The 18,720-nt window shown below is 41.2% G+C and overlaps 1 protein-coding gene and 1 long non-coding RNA gene across 2 annotated transcripts; one reads left to right on the plus strand and one right to left on the minus strand.

The window, feature by feature from the left end:
• Positions 1-241: 241 nt before the first annotated feature.
• Positions 242-8,573, plus strand: fhdc4 (FH2 domain containing 4). Its single transcript, XM_037776507.1, has 12 exons — positions 242-1,008; positions 1,537-2,069; positions 2,994-3,055; positions 3,703-3,805; positions 3,937-4,022; positions 4,905-5,005; positions 5,120-5,190; positions 5,281-5,388; positions 5,493-5,563; positions 5,655-5,772; positions 5,866-6,030; positions 6,116-8,573. The coding sequence occupies exons 2-12, from the start codon at positions 1,716-1,718 to the stop codon at positions 7,394-7,396; spliced, it is 2,520 nt and encodes an 839-aa protein (XP_037632435.1). The 5' UTR covers positions 242-1,008; positions 1,537-1,715; the 3' UTR covers positions 7,397-8,573.
• Positions 8,069-9,454, minus strand: LOC119492125. Its single transcript, XR_005207719.1, has 3 exons — positions 9,317-9,454; positions 8,909-9,132; positions 8,069-8,202 (listed from the first exon to the last, which is right to left on the minus strand). It is a non-coding gene; the product is annotated as an uncharacterized LOC119492125 (long non-coding RNA).
• Between the last annotated feature and the right edge of the window lie 9,266 nt (positions 9,455-18,720).

The raw sequence follows: 18,720 nt of genomic DNA on the forward strand, positions 1-18,720 counted from the left end.
GAAGAAGAAGTCAAAGTGGCTTTAATTATATTGTAGTTTTTATGTGGAATGTTAATTTGAATCCGTTCATAAGGAGTGGAGAACAGCTAGTTTTACTGTACTACTGTTGCAACTTGCAAGACATGAACTCATCTTAGAGGCAGGGCAGGAGTTTGAAATTGCAATGCATGGCACATAGCTGATTTTTTCCCTCTTCAAAATACATGGCTATTTGATAGTAGAGAAATGATTTGCATACAAATGCATTTAGGCAATTACAGCTATCATTCTGAGGGCTTATCATCACTGGGACAGAGTTGAAGTGCTGCTAATTGACTCCACTGCAAAAAGTTAAAGGCCAGTCTGACCACCAGCCACATTCAAACAGAAGGCATTGTGTGAGCTGGTCAAATGGCTTAATGATTAACTAAAGTGTGTACGTTTTACTCATTTATTCACCAATGTATTATTTTTGCTGGGGGAAAAAAGTAAGGCAATCCAGCACACCAGCTTTAAAACTGACTAATAGTCTGTTCTTAACGGTATATAATGTTCTGATTTAGCCTACTTACCATACTAAAACAAAAAAAAGAAGCCTGGCTGGCCTACAAACTACTTCAAGAAATACATTTTCTGTTCGAATCAGTCAGGATGTTAATCAGGCTGAAAGAGTCCATAAATCCAGCAGACTGTTCATGACAGCTGGACAGAAAACACGGCGTGGCTACAAACTCCAGCCAAACCAGCCAGAATAGCGTCAGTATAAATCCCAGAGTTCCTGCTGCTGCTGCTGGAAGGTGCGCCGCTGCGCCGTGGACAGGAGGACATGAGGACATGAGGACAGGAGGACATGAGGACAGGAGGAGGGAGTTACCTGGGCGGGTCGTTTACGCAGGTAATTTCGACACTCTTCTCACGCGCTATCCAGGTTGTTGTCACTTCACTTTTTGATGGTGACGTTTCAACAAGACAACGAAAGAACAGGGCAACGGAAGGGACACAAATTCGGATAATGGGACAGCAACAAAGGTAAGCTGTCGTTTTACTTCCTGATCCTTACCTGATAATAACCTACTGTTAGTATATTAACAAACAGTGTAACAAATGGTGGTTTTAGTAGTTTATAGATTAAGGTAAATATGGTCAGCTGGATGCAGAATAAAACACCAGGCCTTTACAAGCTACAATTTGTCTTTATTATTTAAAGTTATATATATTTTTATTGTTTTTAACTTAGTAAACTGGCCTGAATTTAACATGCTCAATAGCTATTTATTAATAGTGGCCTACCTCTTAAGTGCCACTAATAATCCCATAATAACTTGTGAGTATTATAGATTTGAACTTCTGCATTATGATTCCAGTGTGTATTGTAGGTTATTGTAGGCCTAATGTTTTTCATATGTTTTGACATCCCTTTGAAGCACTACTGTCATTTATTTGAAGTACTGTGGAGAAACTGAATGCTTTATCCATTGCTAATCACTATGCTTACAGTCATGTAGTGTATGTGGGACTTTTTGTAAATCTGTCCCCACCCTGTTGTGTTTCTTTCAGTCTGAATGCATAATCCTAACTGACAACATTTTGGACAACGGCTGCAGCACAATCCTATAAAGACAGACATTCAGAATAGTTTATAGTTCACTACAAATTCTTTAGTCTTTAATCCTGTCTGTGAGTGTGAGTGAGACCATGGCTGCATCCCAAACCTGCTGAGAGCTCCTTGACAAAAGATGCAACCAGGAGGTCCTCCCGCTCCTCCACCTCCGCCACCACCACCACCACCTCCACCTCCACCTCCACCTCCAGCCCCTGGCCTCCCTCCATCCCTACATGGCCTTGGCCTCCTTGCCAAGGGAGCGCACCGGCGTTCCGGGATGCGAAATTTCAACTGGGAAACCCTCCCTAAACACAGTGTGATAGGAAAGCACAACATCTGGACAGCTGATAGGACTGATGGGGAATATGAGCTGGACACTGATCACATGGAGGAGTTGTTCAGCCGCAAGCAGGGCCAGCAACAACTGAAGGCCCTGAACCGCCACAGTCTGAGGGGCCTGCCGACTGCTGCCTCAGGAGGGGTGATGGTGAGTTGTCCAGCCATAGGATGCAGGTGTCACACATTGCTGAATCAGAGTCCTAACACTTTAACTCCAAGGGTTTGGTACTTTTGTTGTGTATTGCTGAGACATGGAGACAATTTCTTTAGACCTGGATTGATTTTTGTTTTCAGGCTTGCGGTTCAGATAAACAGGAAACAATGTTTACCTATGCAGCAAACTCTCTCGGATGGAGATCTCCTCTGTTGAGCTCATTCTGCATATGACATAAATCACATGTTTTTCAGGGAATGGGACTAAAGTGATATTTTAGATTCATCACTTTTTTTTATGTCTTCCCTTGTAAGTAAAAAAAATTGTCAATTTATTTGTACATTGCATTACCAGAATAATGATAATACAGTAAATGTTTGTCTGAGGAACTTTGTGTTTTGATTTAGAGTCACTCAATATAAGGGTGGAGTCTCACTATTCTTCATATCTGTTTGCTAAAGGAAGGTATAATTGTGTCCTCACACAGCACTATTCAGCATAGTCGCCTACTTGTGCTCTGTATTCAAGCTGCTGTATATAATAAGCTGTATTGCCATTCATTTAAAGGAAAGTCTTAAGCCAAAACTTATCTATTTATAACCATCGTTGTCTTTTATAGCACAATAAAGATTGTCTGTTCAACAGAAGTGGATTAAATTCTGTAACCAAACTTTTACTTTGACCTGTGGCCCATTTCCCAAGAGAGACACAGAGAAAATGTATCACCGATGCAAAAATGGTATCTTTGCCCCCTATTGTTCAATACAATCAACTCAAAGAATCCTTAACCTTTGGAATCAACTGTGTGTTTGGAAAGCGGAGGTATCTGTGATACAAAATGGATGTGATACACTGCTCAAGCCAATAGTGAAAATACCATAGCAAGCTGATTATAACCAGGTCTGTTTCCATTCCCAGGTTTCCATCCTCGGCTCCAAGAGCAGCATGAACATTGGAATTTTCCTAAAGCAATTCAAGCGGTGAGTCAGTGTTAGTACTCTTAAGGTGTGAGTGGTTTTGCACAATAATCTTGACAACACAAGATGAGGCAGACGGACTAGTCTGCAACACAACTGCATCATAGTCACAAAGCCAACATGTCCTGGCAGGTCTGATATACGCTGTTCTACAGCTCCAACAGGTTATCTCCCTGGTAACCCTCCAATCAGTCATTGAGAGGGATTGTAAATGTATTGCCTAAGGTTATTTGACATATGCAACAGATTCAATCGGAAATGGAAAAAAAATACTATACAAACATTTGCAAACTGACCAAAATTCAACATATTCATCCAAGTATTCAAAGCTTATGTCTACTGTAGTTTCCTCCAAACAAGTTCCATATGTTTTTTTTTCCTGTTCCAAATATGTTTTCTTGTCAGAGCATATTCCATCAATCCTGTACAGCATATGTTTTTCTGAAGATTGACATCAGCAGCGTTGCTATTTCGCAAAGCTATTTGAGCAGGTAGGGGCTTGTTGATGTCAGCAGCCCAACTTCTCCAGCTATGCAAAAGTGTGGTATTAAAGTAGACGCACACTGCTCGTGAGAAGTCCCAACCCTAAACATAAACATCAAGATAATTGGTGACTAACCCTATCCGTCTCTCTCCACCTCTCTCCACAGGCCTGTAAAAGACATGATTGAAGAAATTAAATCAGGAAGCAGTCTCACTTTTGGTTATGGAAAACTGAGGGAGCTGTGCAAGCTGCTGCCAGATGAAGGGGAGGTACTTGTGACAGCTGCTTCTATTTTTCTCATGTGTCTAATGTGTTCTGTAAATCTTACAACATTGCTGCCCGTAACGTTACCTCAAAAACCCAAATCCATTTAAGATTTGTGCTTGCTTTCTTTTGGCAGGAGAAGCAGCTGGTCAGTTTTAAGGGTGACCCCTCCGCTCTCCCTGAAGCCGATCTGTTTATGCTAATGCTGGTCAAGATTCCCAGGTGAGCTACAGTACCTAAATGTAACTCTGTAATGTACTACAAGTGTTAAAGCAGCAGTGGGTAGAATTGGAGCAAATATGGTTAAAAATAGTTATTTTTATAAAACGGTCACTATATCCTGACAGTGGTGAATGAGACAGGTAATCTGAAAAAAATCATGTGCCTCTGTGTCCTCCGGTGCTCCTAACAGCATCTGCAAGATTTCACAGACCGGAGGAACACAATCAATCAGAGCTGATCTAGAGTCCCCCATCCAGCTGCCGTCTCTGAGCAGCTGTCAAACTAGGCAGCACTGATCAAATATGAATCAATATTCTGTTACTGTAATGCCTATTTCTCACCTCAAGTGTTTTCAGAAAATTCTTGTAGTGTACTGTTTAGCTGTAAAATGAGAAAGTTTGTGACCCGGCAGCCAGGTTGAGGAAATACCAAGCACCGCCCACCAACCGGAGCAATCTTTCTCATTTTACAGCTAAACAGTACACTACAAGATGTTTCTGAAAACATTTGAGGTGAGAAATAGGCATTACAGTAACAGAATATTGATTCATATTTGATCAGCGCTGCCTTGTTTGACCGTTTATTCGGACTTCACGAGTGATTGACAGCTGCCTCCGTTGAATGAACAGCCAATAGTAACGCTCTCTCTCTGAAATTACCTTTGATTGGCCAAAGTCTCCTGTCACCGGCTAGATGTTCTAAAGCCTGAAAACAGAGCCATGAGGAGGTGCAGAAGTCTAGTTATCTCTCAGAACACTTGAATTACAATATTCTGAAAGGTTATTATGGAATTTTTGCCCAATGATGCCATAAATGTTCTGTCTACTGCAAGTTTAAATGTCAGTGTTAGTTTACTAATGATGGAAACCTTGTGTCTGTTAGCTATGAGGAGCGTCTCAGCAGCTTGGTGCTCAAAGAGGAATTTGTCCCCCTCATGGATGAAATGAAAGAATTCATTGGCACTTTGACAGCGGCTGGAGAGGGTAATGTTTGTTTTCCTGGATGTTAAATAGATATGACTCGTAACATGTTTTGAGCAAAAATAAGAGTTGTAAACCCATTTAGACTTAGAATTAACCATGTGTGTCCTATTTTAGAGCTGTTGGAGTCTGATAATCTTCATTCCGTCATTCGCCTGGTACTGAAGACTGGAAATTACATGAATGCTGTAAGTGTATAATATGGGATAGTGGAGTCTTGGATGGCTTTCCTTTGTGTTTGTGCATCTCCGAGTCTCATTTTATTTATTTGATCACAGGGTGGCTATGCAGGCAGTGCAATTGGCTTCCGAATGGCTTCTCTGTTGAAGCTCGTGGACACCAAAGCAAACAAACCTGGAATGAATCTAATGCATTATGTTGTGATGGCAAGTAGCTTTTATTACTTTAATCTGTTTGCAATGTAGAGTCAATTTTTCTGTATCTTGTTTGTGAAATGTGATTTTTATACATGCTTTCATATTCACTACAGCAAGCTCAGAAGGCAGATGGGGACCTGCTTAAATTTACAGACCAACTCAAACACATTGAAGCTGCAGCTAGGTGAACACTCTTGTTTTCAGGCACTCAACATACTTTGACCCTCTTTTTATTTGCTGTATCCTCACAATTTATCTTTTTTTTAAATTCTTAGAATGAATAAAGGTGAAATTGAAGCAGAGTTTGCAAAACAGGTAAAGAAAGTTCAAGATGCCAAAGCGGACACCTTGAAGCAAGAAGACCTAAAGGCACAGATGGAGGATTTTCTAAAGGTGAGGAAGCCTTTTGTCGGGGAATTCAGCCCAGTTTTTGTAATTTTCGATGGGGATTACATGTTCTAATGTCTTGATTTGGGCTCCATTTAGGAGGCTGAGGTCTACTTGGCAGAAATAGAGACTGATCTTGAGGAATTGCAGTCAGTGAGTGACTCCGTGGCAGAATACTTCTGTGAAAACCCAAACAAGTTCCAACTGGAGGAGTGTTGCTCCATTTTCAACTCCTTTTGTGAGAGATTTACACGGGCCATGCAGGTAAGCCTGTGAACTTGCATGTTTTCCTTAACTGAGATATAAAAAAACCTCCTGCTTGATCCATTAATGGTGTGATTTTCTGCAGGAAAACAAGGCTCGAGAGGTGGCGGAGGTGCAGCGGAGACACAGAGACAGGTTGCAGAATGCTGCCAAGCGCAGGTCCACAGCTACCTGCTCCAGCAGAGACAAGGAAATGGAGGGAGTTGCATTGCAGTCCATACTACAGAACTTCCTTACCAAACGTGTCTCTCGCAGGAGATCCGGAAGGCCCTCCTCCACTTATGGAAGCCCCACGAATGGCAGCCCCAACCATGGGAGCCTATCAGAAATGACCTCTCAAGCTAACCTCCCCGCTGGAAATCAAAAAAAAGGAGACTCTTTAAGAGCTATGGACTTGGGCAGGAAAGAGTGGAATTCAGCAGCTGAACTCACAGAGAACTTTTCACAGGAGAAAGCTCAGTCTAATAGTGAGGACAACAAGGCAAAAGGTGGCATTCCTTCTGAACAAGAGGTGAAAACTTCCAAAAAAGAGGACTCCAGGGCTTTTACACGCCCAGCCAATAGGACCGCCCGCATTTCCTCCTCAGGCAGAACTCTCTCAGCTACTATTAATGATGGTGATGAGGATCTACAGGATAATAATGAGGAGGAGGCTCAAAAGTTGCGTGAAGCATCTAGAAGAGTTTTGCGCTTTCAAAACAGCCGTGGCAGTGCCTCATCTGATGACTGCTCTCTGGAAAAACAGAAATCTCCCCCTCTAGTCACCACCTTGCCTCGTCAACGCACCTTCGATGAGGACACAGGGAGGTATCCTGGAGACCCAAACAATGAGGATTTGGTTCGATTTTTGCTAAATCCTCAGTCCTCCTCAAAACGTAACCTCGGCCGCCGCCACACTCTACCTCCCAACGTCTTTAAAACTGAGGAAGATGAGGATAATCTGTGCACTAAGCCTCCAGTCAGAACTCCTAATTCTGCGTCAAGAGAAAAAGAGACACTGCCAGAAGAGGGTGCTGGACCAAATCCCTCAAAACAAGTGTTTGACTTTACTGAAGCATCTATCAACGTTCATAAATCTGGTGCTCAAGACCAGAATTCTCCATCAGCAGAAAAGAAAAGCAAGTCAAATGTTTCTGTATCCCATGTTGATGATGAAGGTCTTGTGGAGCAAAGCGAAGTGGGCATATCAGTGGAGCCCACAGGCGACCACATGCAGAGGAATGGTGAAAATGTTCCCCCCAAAAGTCCATGGATTAAGACTGAAAACTCTGGACTATTTTTTAACTTTTTAAAACGCCTTGGAGACATGAGCAAAGTGCAAAACAGCAAGGAAACTGTCCCTAAGGGTACTGGTTCTAGCGTCTAAGCATTGAGATGTATCAAATGTACGGTCATCATGGTGTTGATGTAGTGTTATATTTAATTTTACTATTGTAAATTGATAATGAGGTGGTTAAGAGATGGAGAGATGCTTCTAGTAAAGTGGTAAGAGAATGTTTTTGTTGAGGAAAGGTCATTTTGTATGTTGTACCACTAGATGGCAGCATATAACAGTAACATGGTGAACTGTTGCTCAGAGAATATGGGTGTTGTTGATTTCCAGGCAATCACACACACTGTAAAACATTTTTTTATTATTTCTTTTAATCCGTATTAAGATTATCCTGACAGTACGGCATTGTCCTCATCAGTTGGATAAATGGGTCAATACTTACAGTGTTAGTGTTCTTTGTCTGGATTCAAATATACAACCTTACAGAATGTAATGAGAAAGTACATGGATGTTGAGTGTGAGCATTAGAGAGCGGAGAGAAAACGGACAGTGTGTAAAATATTGGTTTGATTGTTATTTTTGATACTTTGATAAATGACTACTTGGACTGCATGTTTGAATTTAACACTGTTATTTTTTCAGTTTTTTCATCTTTGTTTTCCTCCTCTGTTGTTGTCACAGAATCACATCAAACATGCAGAAGGTTGAGGATGCTTTCAGGGTCTTACTCAATTCAGCCATTGTTATGAGCTTAAATGGGTCAGCGTTACAAAGGCAGACTGTATCTGAGCAGAGCTGAACCATGGACTGTCAGTGGCGAAGTGAAGGGTGCTGATCTCAAATTAACTTAAGAAGAGATCTCTGTGGTTGAAGGGCCAACACCTGCTGGTCTCCACTAGCTGGGGAGCAGATACAAGGGGTCAGCGAGGCCACAGCTTGTGCCAATACATCTAGGATTTCAAAGTTCAACTGCTAGCAGCTGATACCAGGGTTACAATAATTAGCTTTTTAGGATTATGTCCAGCCGTCCGACTGAAGTGTAACAATGAGGTAATGTTAATGACCTTTTATTTAGTTTTGTTCTAATTTAAACACCAACTGGAGTGATCTGAATGTTTTCTATATTTCTTTGCAATTAAATATTTATAAGACTGAGTCAAAATTACAGAGAAACAAATAGTGTTGTCACTGTATCGCAAGTTGTCAAATTGTTGTTTGTAACTGTATCTGTAATCAGTGAGAGTGGTAAATAAATATGTATGAATACCCATTTTTTAATAAGAGAATCACTTAAGGTTAAAGGTCAAGATAGTGGTATTAACATATTTGTATTACAAATGTATATTCACAAATAGAAAATCAACAACATATTTATACAGCTCTATAATGTCTGTAATTTAATGTGTGATAACGCATCATATTAAAAGGTCCCAGACCATTATTATTGGATTATTTGTATTGTCACATAATGTGTTAGAAACATGATACACCTGCATGTCTATGATTTCAGTGTAGTGTTATCTAAGTTTATATTAACAGGTAATTGCAGGACCTGGCAGTTATCAGTTGCTACTGACAACCATGAAGAACAGACAGAAAACATACCCAATAGAATCCTTTGTTGCCTTATCCACCTGCACAGAAAACATTGGCAGGAAGACGACGCCTTTTCTCCTCACAGACATGCAGGTTAATGATAGAAACATCCACCACTCTGAGCTCATCAACAACTTTACCAGCAGTACCAAAAGTACTTCTTTTATGCTCATTTCAGATCTGGGAAGTGGAATTGGTTGCACTCTGTTGTCCAGTCCATCCTTCCCAGACAGCTGAAGACACAAAATCAGAAAGCAAAACTTAAAAACTAGAAGTGTCTAATTTCACAACATCCTTCCTTTTATTCATCAGACTTCAATTTAACAAACAATCGTTGGAATATGGAGCTGATAAAAATAATGAAGAAAAAAAATTTACCAAAAAAAAGTATAATGTCACCTGAGAATATGTACTTACTCTGAGGAGCAGGATATCAATACCATTTCATAACATGGGTGTTGGTATGCATTTCAATGTATCTAATGTTTCCAGCGTAAACCCTCTTGAGATTGTGGGTAAAGAACAACACTTGTAGGTTCCCTGAATGAGAGATCATAGAGAGGTTGTCAGTAAATTTTTCTAAAATTGTGACAACAATAATAATAGGCCTTTATTTTTTTCATTATTAAAAAATCGGTTAAGATGTCTTTTTAAATTGATTTGTAATAACATGAATCAAATATTGCTGGAAATGTAACTCATAAGTCATCCCAAATATCTCCTGTGGTCATATATATACTGTATTATCTTGATTAATTCATCTTAGTTCACGTGCAGGTAGTTATTTGTCCTATTAATTGGTTGCCGAATGTCAATATCTTATAGTTCGTCAGGGAAGACAACAAAGGGAGGAAAGAGAGAGAGATGGAGGAAGGAAAGAAAAACGCAAGACATTTGGAGTGCTCTATAATTGTAAAATGTATGTTTGCCTGTAAATATTTGCTCGTAAAATGCATTTATTAGAATTCTGCAGGTGTCAAATATGATAAATAGAGGCTTACATCATCATCATAACCAATAAACAACACTTACACAGGGGAGTTGCATCTCTGAGGGCGGTGCACACAGTGAATACTGAGAATGGCAGGAGCAGTTTGAACAAATAGGATGGCTTTGAATGCTTTTTGCTACTTTATATACACCCCTCCATGCACAATGAAAACAGCAGTGTTTTATGATCAGTTAATTGGTGTGTTCAGTCTTATATTGTTACTCAAATGAATAAAATAGGCCTATGTTACTTTTATTGACACCAACAAATTGGTTCCACATGATAACAGTTTGACAAAGAAGTGGTTTTATGAACTGGTGTTTAGGTCAACACTTATTATACACCATGGGGACAAAACTAAACAGAGTTTCACTGCTTGAAAAAGGATTGGGTCGACAGTGCTGAAAGGAAATAAGACAAAAAGAGGACAAATGTGCGAAATCAGAAGTCTGTCAAATATGAAAAAATTAAAGAAAGTAAAGTTCTTAATGCAAAGGTTATATGGGAAATAGACATTGGCAATGCCTTTGATGACTTTGAGTGGAAGTCCATCTGCGATGGCTCTCAGTCATTCTCCTATAACAGTCGACACAAACTCTTACAGTTCAACCTTATTCACAGGGTTTACTTGACTCCTCAACGCCTCCATAAGATAAATAGTAGCTATTCAGAATATTGCCCTAGATGTAAGTCTGAAACAGGGACTCTTTTACATATGTTCTGGACATGCAGTGGCCTGGAGCAATACTGGAGATCTATCCTGGACATCATTAAAAGGATTGTGCAGGTGGAAATCCCAACCAACTGACACTACTGGGGGACCACTCAGTTTTACCAGTCAATCTGAGGGGCAATATTCGCTTTATCAGACTAGCCCTAATCGCATCTAGTAAATGTATAGCCATTTGCTGGAAAGATGAGGAGCCCCCTAGTGTATCTTTTTGGCTAAAAGAGCTCTCATCATATTTACCTTCAGAAAAAATTATGTTTAATCTCAAAAAGAAACCATGGCTCTTTGATAAATGTTGGGGTGACTTTGTAACCTTTTTACATACTGGTACTTCTCTTAATGGTGTTGTCCATGGTCAGACCGTTTAAGAGAATATACTGCATGTATATAGCTTGTCTATCTCTTGTACTGCTATTACTTCTGTAATTCTCTGTCTTTATTTGTTTTTACTTATTGATATGTGTATGTATGTATATATATGAATATATATACATATGTTATATATATATATATATATATATATATATATATATATATATATATATGAATATATATGTTCTTTCTTTCTTTTTAATTATTATTTTTTTACTTTCTCTTTTTTTTTCTTTACTTGTATTTATCACAATTATGACTACTGTTATTTTGTTATCATATATGCTAAGTTTATTCATGCAATTATCCTAAAAGAACTCAATAAATATATTGTTTTAAAAAAAAAAGAAAATGTGAAAAAATGATTTGCATGTTGGTGGACTACAATAAAATGCCTTTCCTGAATGTCAGTTGATGCTTCAGCAGACTATTATATCTTAAAAATAAACATCATAAAAACAGATTAAAAATATCCAAAACCAGAAAATAAATAGCTGCCTATACAAACAATGAATCAAGAGCTGCAGATTTCTGTACTTCAAACTGCAGAAGAGCTCACTGTGATAGTAAGCCTGTACCATTTACCTAAACTGACTGCAGATATTTCTATTGGTTATTCACAAAACACACACAAATGATCCTAAATACTATAACTTCATGCAATCACACTGTTACCATGGCTCAGTTTCACTTTTCACTTGTCAACATGATGGCCTGCAGTGGCCATGCTGTGTATGGAGGCATCAGGTGCTGCAGCTCCTGAAAGATCCTGAACATAAGTTATTATATTGTCTGCACAAGATAATATATATATATATTTCTGTCAGTTTTGAGGCGATGGGATATCATACACATCACAGAGTATGTAAAAAAATGCATGCAGAAAAAAATGTGTCTACTTATTAAAATGTAAATATATTAGCCTTTATAGTATAAATGATACACACATGTGCGTGCGTCAGTGAAAGTCATGGAAACAGAACGGTGACGCGCGGCCGAGGTCATATAAAAGCTTCTGCTGACCTTCGTTCTCTCCCTTTGCACTTGGATCTGACACTAGTTGGCACCTTTTGCAAAACTGACCGCTGGCGAGCTGAACTCTTTGGAGGAAAGCATTTAACTGATCTTGTTGGAGAATCAATCACCTGAAGAAGAAGCAGAAGAAGCAGAAGAAGAAGCAGACCAAACTACCTGTAGAGATGTCTGTCAGCACAGCTCCTCTCGCCGAGCAACACCTGCTCACCGGTGGCCGGTGTGACCCGGACCATCACGGAGCAGGTAAGACAACTAAATTCATTCATTCATTCGTTCATTTCAAGTTTTTAAAGAGGTTCATTAAGGGAAAACCCTTAATGAACCTCTTTAAAAACTTGAAATGAACCCATTTTGTTGAATGTAAAGGTGAATAAGTAACAGAATATCTGATGGCCTGTTTGAAAACACTGATTGATCCTCGACGTTTTCTCTGTAAAAGTTTAATTAGCAGCTTTGAATGTATTAAAACTCGCGGTAAAAGATGTGGAATATATGAACAATGGTGCAGTGATTTGAAAACACATTTATTTTGGTTTGAGAGCCTCAATTTAGTTAAAATTTGTAGTTAGAAGTTTGGCGTTGAAAGTTTTGGAAACAAAATGGTGACTGGGCTAATTTTTAAAAAATGCGTGAAGATAGATATTTTTTGTAACCATGGAGATGATGTTACCATGGAGATGATGTAACTGTTAGGTGGAAACGTCGGGCGCTATTAAGAGCTGACGTCAGCACGTCAGCACGTGCAGATGTAAACAAACCAGACCCGTTCCTCTGTGTGGACAGATAAGATGACTTTACTGGTTTTAAATTCAGAGTTGTTGTTATCGGAGCATCGGGTTCATTTAAGTTCAAAGTTCATCACATTTATGAACTAATTTTCAGATATTCGTTAAAACATATCATCAGATCCATGTTTGTTTTTTTATAAGAAAATAAATGAATTGAACTGCAGGTGTTTGGCTGTTGTTGAACAAAGAGCAAGAACTGTTGTGTTTAATAACTTTTGGTACAATAAATTACTTTATTATAAACATTATTTAATAATTATATTCCACTATTTCTCAATAGCTGGTAATTTATTTAATAGATAAAAGTTACATGTAAGGTAAGCGGTTACAATTCACCCTCTGATGCCCCGATGTTAATAATACATATAAATGAGGTCATCTACTGACCAGTAAACAGTGGATCTGCAAATAAAGCCTTTGCATCATGCTTATCAATTAACTTCATATTACTATCCTAGAAATGTATTAAATAAATTACCAGCTATTTATTACCTGCTTTGCGAAATAGTGGAATATAATCATTAAATAATATTGTTTTGTTTATTAATATACATTTTTAGGTAAATATTTGGGTAATTTTAAAGAAACTTCAAACATGTTACGTGCTAATGTCACCTACTTACCCATGAAATTTGCGGACATGTAAAATGAAGTGTTACCTCACTTATTAGGGCCCGAGCACGAAAGTGCCAGGACCCAACGGTGTCCTGGCACGAAGTGCAAGGAAACCTATTGTTTTTCTAAGTATTATTATTTTTCTGCTGTGAGATCGCCTTTTTAACAACTTTAGCCATCCCCAAAACTCACCAAAATTGGAATATGCGTCAGAAGTGGCGAAATTGCAATATTCTGTAGTGATTGGGCTCAGGTGTCACCAGCAGGCTCGATACCGCCCCCTAATGAAGGCAGGTTGCCAGAAAAAGTTACTTCGATCTTCACGAAATTCAAGTATGTCATTGCTCACATCCTCAAACCCGGATTAAATATTTTCTGGATTTTTTCGGCAAACAGGAAGTCAGCGATCTTGGTCTTCCTGCGTTTTAAAAAATTTTACGAACACATGTTTGAGAACTTTAGGATGCACAAAAACTCATGAAACTTTACACACACATCCAAACTAATAATTACTTTGATTTAGTGGTGAAATTTTGCTTGAGCGTGGCATGTTGGCTCTCTAGCGCCACCTTATGTCTTTTAGCCTTTGAACATGCCAAACTACCAAACTACATTCAGAAAACACCTCATTTAATGTGAAGTTTAGCAGCTGAGTGAATGTGTGAAGGTGTGATGACAATCATGAATGACGTGATGGACCATAAAGTCTTTTTTGTTTCCGGTAAATATGGTTCAACCAGTTCTGTTCTGAAGAACATCATACCAAAAATGGCACGCAACAACACACACCTAGACACTAATTACACACCTACACGCACACACATTGTTAATTACTGTGTACATTTCCTGGTGAGATCAGTTTACAGTCGGACTGGTTCAGTTTGCGGCTCATTTTTAGAAACACTTTCAGTCTTTATATGTAAATAAGTCTGCTTTCACATCAGGGAACTGGACCCGGATCCGAGTCCACTTGTCCCCAAAATCCAGTTCGATTGATTAGTGTGAACGCTCCGTACCGTACACGGGCACGGTTCGTCGATCCGTTCTGTCTGTAGTTCATTTACTTTTGGGACTTTGCTGCTTGTGTTCTTCCTTTGCTTGGATTGTCTTTCTGATTCAACACTAGCAGCTTCATTCATGCTGTCGATGAGTATTTCATCTGTCACCCTCTGATCATCGAGATAAGGCTTAAACTGAAACTTGATATGGTCACTTAACAGCCCAGTACTAACTGACCTCAAGAATTTCTTCTGGATGAGCTCGGAACTGTACTGTTCATCTGGCTCTACTTCTCTTGAAGCAAGTAACAGCCTTTCCTTTAACTCAATTGCCCTAAAGAGGAAGTTTTAAGGAGACTCACGACTGTCTTGTGTTATATTTCCTAGTCTGTGATATAGATGTGTAGAATTGTCTTCTTTGAAGTGTCCCTTTAATATGACCTTTAGCTGGGGGAGGGTAAGGTCACTTTTTATCTCAAGCATATCACGAAGACTCAAACCTGGACTGATTGACTTGACCACAGCCTCCATGACTTCAGCCTCACTGTGTCCTTTACTCAGGCCTTTGTCCATCTGATGCATCAGGTTTGTGTATGACAGTCTGTCCTTCTGTCCCTTTTCCCCTATCTGACCACAGATCTTGAATTCTCTCCTTATTGTCACTTCTGGAAGCCTGTTCACAGCTGGAGGCAACACACTCTGTGGAGCTGAAACTTGGCTTGGAGATGCACTGTTCACTCTTTCACTCAGTCTCCTTTATTTATTTAGCGAATGCAAAGTCCTTGAGCCATGCAGTTGCCTCCTGGTCTGCTGTATGGAGGGTGTCTAACCCTCCTTTTAGACTGTGGAGCGGGCAAGCTTCAATGATGTGTTCCATTGTTTGCACCTCTCCACAGGCACACAATGGGCTTGGGCTGCTGCCCCATTTGTGAAGGCTGGCCAAGCAGGGGCCATGTCCGGACCTGAATCTATTAAGAGTTGACCACTGTATCCTTGGCAGGTTGGTGCCAGGGACCTGTTGGGTGGGGGCTGACACCAGATGTTTGTTTGGGACATCCTTGGACTCCCATTCCTTTTCCCAAGCTGATTGGGTGGTAAGTTGGGTTGAGGGCGTGCTTCAGCTTAAGTCCGCTGAGTTGGATATTTAGCTCTGAAGCAGCTTTTGCGTTGTTGAGGTGGAATACACTGGAGACTGTTTTAGCGGGGCTTGGTTTTAGGCGCCAGGTTTTGCAGTACTGGTCCAGCTTTGCGAGGTCTTCCGTGAGCACCTGTTCCAGAGAGTCAAAGTCTGGTGCTTGGGTTGCCAGACAGATGTCATCAGCGTAGATGAATTTACGGGATTTAGTGGTGGGTAGATCATTTGTGTAAAGGTTAAACAGGGTTGAGGCGAGGACTGACCCTTGTGGGAGCCCGTTTGACTGTTTTCTCCATGCACTCTTATTCTGTCCAAGGTGAACTCTGAACCTCCGGTTAGTTAGCAGAGTTTTAATTGTTGCTGTTGCCCAGGCAGGGAGTGCTTTTGTGAGTTTTAGCAGGAGGCCTTTGTGCCAAACAGTATCGTAGGCAGCTGTGAGGTCGAGGAATACTGTTCCTGTCTTCAGTTTGCACTCGAAACCATTTTCGATGAAGGTGGTTAGGGCCAGTACTTGTTCTCCTGTGCTGCGGCCCTTGCGGAAACCGGCCTGGTCTACGCAAAGAATCTCTTCTACTCCTGGAGATATGTGTTGTAATATAAGGCGTTCTAGGATTTTGAAAGGGACGCAGAGTAGAGAGATTGGGCGGTAGCTTGCTGGTAGTTTGTGGTCTTTACCAGGTTTTGGTATGGCAATTACTTTTGCTGACCGCCATTTCTTTGGGATTGAGTTTGACTGTATTATCCTGGTATAGAATTGGGTCAGCCAGGTTAGAGCTCGGGGGCCCAGATGTTTCATGAACTCTGGAGAGATGTTATCATATCCTGCTGCCTTTCCACATTTCAGGCCCTGCAGGACTTTCTCCAGTTCAGCGACCTCAAAAGGCTCAGGGTTGCTTTCCTCTCTGAGCTTTTTTCTGTGTGCCTTTAGCTCAGTTGTAATTGATCTTCTGGTATTTTTGTCTTGGGCTGCTTTTGCAATAGTCAGTAGGTGGGACGCAACTTGATTGGGTGTGACAGGTGGTCGGCTTTGGGTAGGTGGTTTCTGTGCAGCTCCAAGGCGGCGGATGAGGCTCCAGCATTTTCTGCTTGAGCGGGTGAAATTCAGGTCTGCTACAGTCTCCTCCCATTTTTTCCGCCGAGCTGTAGATAGTGATTCAATGAGATGGTCTGCCATCTCGGGGTCCCCTGATGTTTTGTAGGCTTGTAGGAGGGCAGCACTTTCTCCGTCCAGGCATGGGACATAGAGGGGTCGGTAGCCTCGTGGAATTGCTGTGTGGGTAGCTTTGTAGATGGCGCTGCAAAAGCGATTGTATGCTTCATCTACAGTGATGGTTTGGAGTGGGATGGTGACGATACTCCGGTCCAGAGTTTCACTGAATTTCGTCCAGTTGGCTTTTCGGAAGTTCCAACGCATCTTCCTTGGGCTGTTTATGATTGGGAGTTGTAGGCCAATGTGTATAAGTGAGGGCCGGTGTTGGCTGTGTGGAAAGTCGTCAAGGATGAGGGTCTGTGCAGGATAGGGGGTTCCATTCAAAGAGCTGACCCAGCACAGGTCAGGGGAGTAGTCCTTATTCCACCTGGCTGAGTGGAATGTTCCTCTTTGTTTGGGGTCATGAATCAGAACAAGGTCGTTTCTGGATGCCCAGGCTGAAAGTGCCTCACCATCACCATCTACTGCTGGGTATCCCCAGTCAGGGTGGTGGCAGTTAAAGTCCCCCACATAGATGGCAGGGTGGGGGAAAGTGGGTAGGACTTGCTGATCCCAGTTGGCACTCGGGGGCTTGTATACATTAACGATGTGAAAACCGCCAATGGTTATGGTTTCAGAGAAATTGATTGTTGTCAAATGGTTAGCTTCAACTATGTCAGAGCGCACATAGGTGGCAAGTCCGTGTTTGGTATGGGGCGTGTAGCACAGAAGATCAAAGCCATTGATGGAGTAGCGGCCTGCTTCCTCTGTGCCAACGTGAGTCTCTTGGAGGCAGATAACGTCAATGGAATGTTGGGAAGCAAGGACTTCGATGAGGCTCCGCTTGGCTGCAGACAGGCCTTCAACATTAAGTTGTAGTATTCGGAGGGCAGGTCCAACCGCTAGGTGCTCTTGGGGCTGTTTGTGGTTACTGCTTTCGGCTTGGGGACTGTGACTAAGATTCTTCGATTTGGCTCTCAGGTGTTGTCTCTTGGAATTTAGTCTGCTGGTAGGATCATTGGCTTCCCCAGGCGGGCCTGGGTACTGACGGGGGGCGCGACGTGAACGCTGATCCATTGCCACCAGTCTCCTAACTTCCTAACCAGTCTCCTAACTTCATCCTGCAGCGCTTGACTATTTAGCTGGAGCTGTATTTCTCCTCTAAACTCATTTCTTCAGCCGTTTTCTGGCTATCTTGTTCTATGCTCTCTGTGTTTTCTTCACTATGAGCATTTCCAGTCTTTTCTATGATTTGCTCAACTATTTTCAGCAGTTTTTTTAGATGATGCCTTGCAACGTCCTCCTCTTCATCATTAATCACATCGTCCATGGATTCTGTAATTTGTCTGATCAATGCTCGCCTTGTTGTGACATTTCCCCTCGGGATTTCAGCTGCATCACACACCTCTTTGAGCTGATCCAGCTGCAAAAGCCATAGTCTCTGAGACACGGTCTCAGCCAGCTCCTCCAGATCCATTGTGTTTGATGTAGCTGCGCCCCCGATGACGCGCTCTCCCGTCGACGTCAGTGAAAGGCAATCCCCGTCCACGTTGTCACACTGAGCACGGCGTTGATCATCCCAGCGGTGCCTCCAATATTTGTTGCAGACTTTGACACAAAGTGACTTCCAGGCGTGCATAAGTTTAAAAAATATATATTTCACTCTTTTTCTGGAAACACAGAAACACAGCACAATGGCATTGCGCGGCTACATACTGCCGATACGTCTGCTGAATGACGCGCTATAAACATTCACGTTCGCTATGAACATGCAATAAACATAAAATGTCTGCTTCCTGTATAATCTTCAAAACACATTAACCCTGACAACATTCTGCACACTCACAACTTATATCCTAGCAGGCCCCTGTTGGTTACACTACGAATGTCCTCATTAGCAAACGGCTAGCACTATTTCACACAACATTGTAGGGACCTGCCATTTCGGGTGGCAGACACAGTGAACTG

Source organism: Sebastes umbrosus, chromosome 7 (assembly GCF_015220745.1).
Source record: "Sebastes umbrosus isolate fSebUmb1 chromosome 7, fSebUmb1.pri, whole genome shotgun sequence".
Lineage (NCBI taxonomy): Eukaryota > Metazoa > Chordata > Actinopteri > Perciformes > Sebastidae > Sebastes > Sebastes umbrosus.